Here is a 1,959-nt window from a genome sequence, read left to right as displayed (position 1 = left end):
GTAATGCACTTTGCATTGTCTTTGTACTGGATTGTGCTATACAAATAAATTTGCATTGCCTTTTCTTGCCTTACTACGGTTGGGTTTAGTGCAATACAAAGGGTGCAAACATGGGGAAGGATGTCATGCATATTGTTAAGTATAGTGGAGGATCTGAGTTGCTTGAGGAGGGTTTGTTTTCCAAAGCCTATGAGAACCTTGTTTAAGTGTGAGCTATCATAAACATTTACAGGAGATTTAAATGAACATAGGTTTAAGAACTGAATCCTGCGCCGGAAAAAAAGTCATCAGGGAGTCTTTCAACAGATTAATAATGTATGGCCAAGTCTAAATGAAAAAGCATATAGAAAAATGTCCCAGAAATGACATCAATAAATTGATGTGTAACATTTCATTGAATTTAAGGAAAATACGTATTCAGCATAATTTTTTTTCAAAGGTTTTCAATTGTCATAAAACAAATACATAAAAAGCATGATTACAATAGATGATATCAAAGAAAAAAAAAGAATCCTCTTCAAAGGTGGTTTTTTCTTTTATTCTGACCTTATGTTTTCACCAGGTGGTGTACTTCACTGCCACCTTTCCCTACGTCATGTTGTTGATCCTTCTAATTCGAGGACTATGTCTTCCTGGCGCTCTTGAAGGAGTTCTTTTTTATCTTCTGCCTGATCCAACACGATTAACTGACCCTCAGGTAGGATATCACAGATGAAAGAGGTGTTAAATGAATGACGCCACTAATGCTGTTGTTGGAACAGGTGTGGATGGAGGCCGGGGCACAGATCTTCTTCTCCTACAGTATCGGTGTGGGCTCTCTAATTGTGCTAGGCAGCTACAATAAACAAAATAACAACTGCTACAGGTACAGCAGTTGGTTTGTGTTTATCAGACATGCATCATATAAAATGTATTTACAGCATTGTCTCTTTTTATAGGGACTGCCTGTGGCTTTGTTGCCTTAACAGTGGTACGAGTGTCGTAGCTGGGTTTGCAGTGTTCTCTGTGCTGGGATTCATGGCTCACAAACAAGGCATTCCTATAGCTGAGGTGGCAGAGTCAGGTGAGTATTTGTATAATGTATACATTTCAGCCACATGTAAATTCATCTTTACATATTGTGCCTTATGCAATTTTGTTTGGACACTTTCTTCACTAGGGGAAAAAATCTTGGAATGATTGAGGGGAAGAGGAATTGAAATGAACTCAGTTTGCACTTGTTTATATATACATATGATCAAGAGGCAACATCTGTGTCTTAAACCTGGAACTAATGTCTTAAAAGAACTGCAGCACTGATGAATAAGAAGGTGCTCTTTTTCCATTGAATAGAAATTACCCATCAGTAATCAGTGGTAAAATGTGTTGTTATATTACTATGTTATAAATGGCTTCTCTCTACATGAGTAACATAAGGCTACTTTTAACACTGCTGCGATCCAAAAACTCAAAATCTGCAGTGTGTTTTTCTTGATATTCAAGTTATGCATGAAGAATTCACTGGTATATGTAAATTAATTTGTTGTTATTCAGTTGTTTAAACTTCTTTGTTTTCTGTTTGCAAATCAACTATTTTTCCCCTTTAGAAAAAATAAGAGAAGGGAAGTTTATTGGTTTAGCATATTTTAGTAGTGAGGCAATTCAAGTCAGTGTACATGAAAAGAAGAAGAAGAAAATACATTGCTGTGGTATAATGGTAAATAATAATGAAAAGTTAATAAAAATGAATAACTTGATGATTATCAAAGATTGTTTGATGAAATAATTCATAAAAAGTTCAAATGAAAAACTTATCAATGCAGAGTAATTGGTTGTGCAGAGGTTTCTAGAGGACCCAAATGCAGAGATGGAAGCTGAGGTTGTCACTTCCAGATTTAATGGAGGATATGAAGCAACAGAAGCAAAGTCGAAACACAAAATGCTGAAAAAAAAAACCCAAAAACAAAATTCGGAGCAGGT

At 35.7% G+C, this 1,959-nt stretch overlaps 1 protein-coding gene across 1 annotated transcript in view; it reads left to right on the top strand.

Moving 5' to 3' along the window:
* The first annotated feature begins 566 nt into the window (after nucleotides 1-566).
* LOC107083486 (sodium- and chloride-dependent GABA transporter 2-like) overlaps nucleotides 567-1,959 on the top strand; it is a 5,647-nt gene continuing 4,254 nt past the window's right edge. Inside the window, exons 1-3 of the mRNA XM_015372759.1 lie at nucleotides 567-697; nucleotides 762-865; nucleotides 939-1,063. Of these exons, the coding sequence (XP_015228245.1) occupies nucleotides 596-697; nucleotides 762-865; nucleotides 939-1,063 (331 nt within the window). The 5' untranslated portion in view covers nucleotides 567-595. The remainder of the gene's footprint in view (nucleotides 698-761; nucleotides 866-938; nucleotides 1,064-1,959) is intronic.

Source organism: Cyprinodon variegatus, unplaced genomic scaffold, assembly GCF_000732505.1.
Source record: "Cyprinodon variegatus isolate N-32 unplaced genomic scaffold, C_variegatus-1.0 Scaffold75, whole genome shotgun sequence".
Lineage (NCBI taxonomy): Eukaryota > Metazoa > Chordata > Actinopteri > Cyprinodontiformes > Cyprinodontidae > Cyprinodon > Cyprinodon variegatus.
Note: the sequence above shows the minus strand (reverse complement) of the source record. Positions and strands in the feature narration are given on the sequence as shown.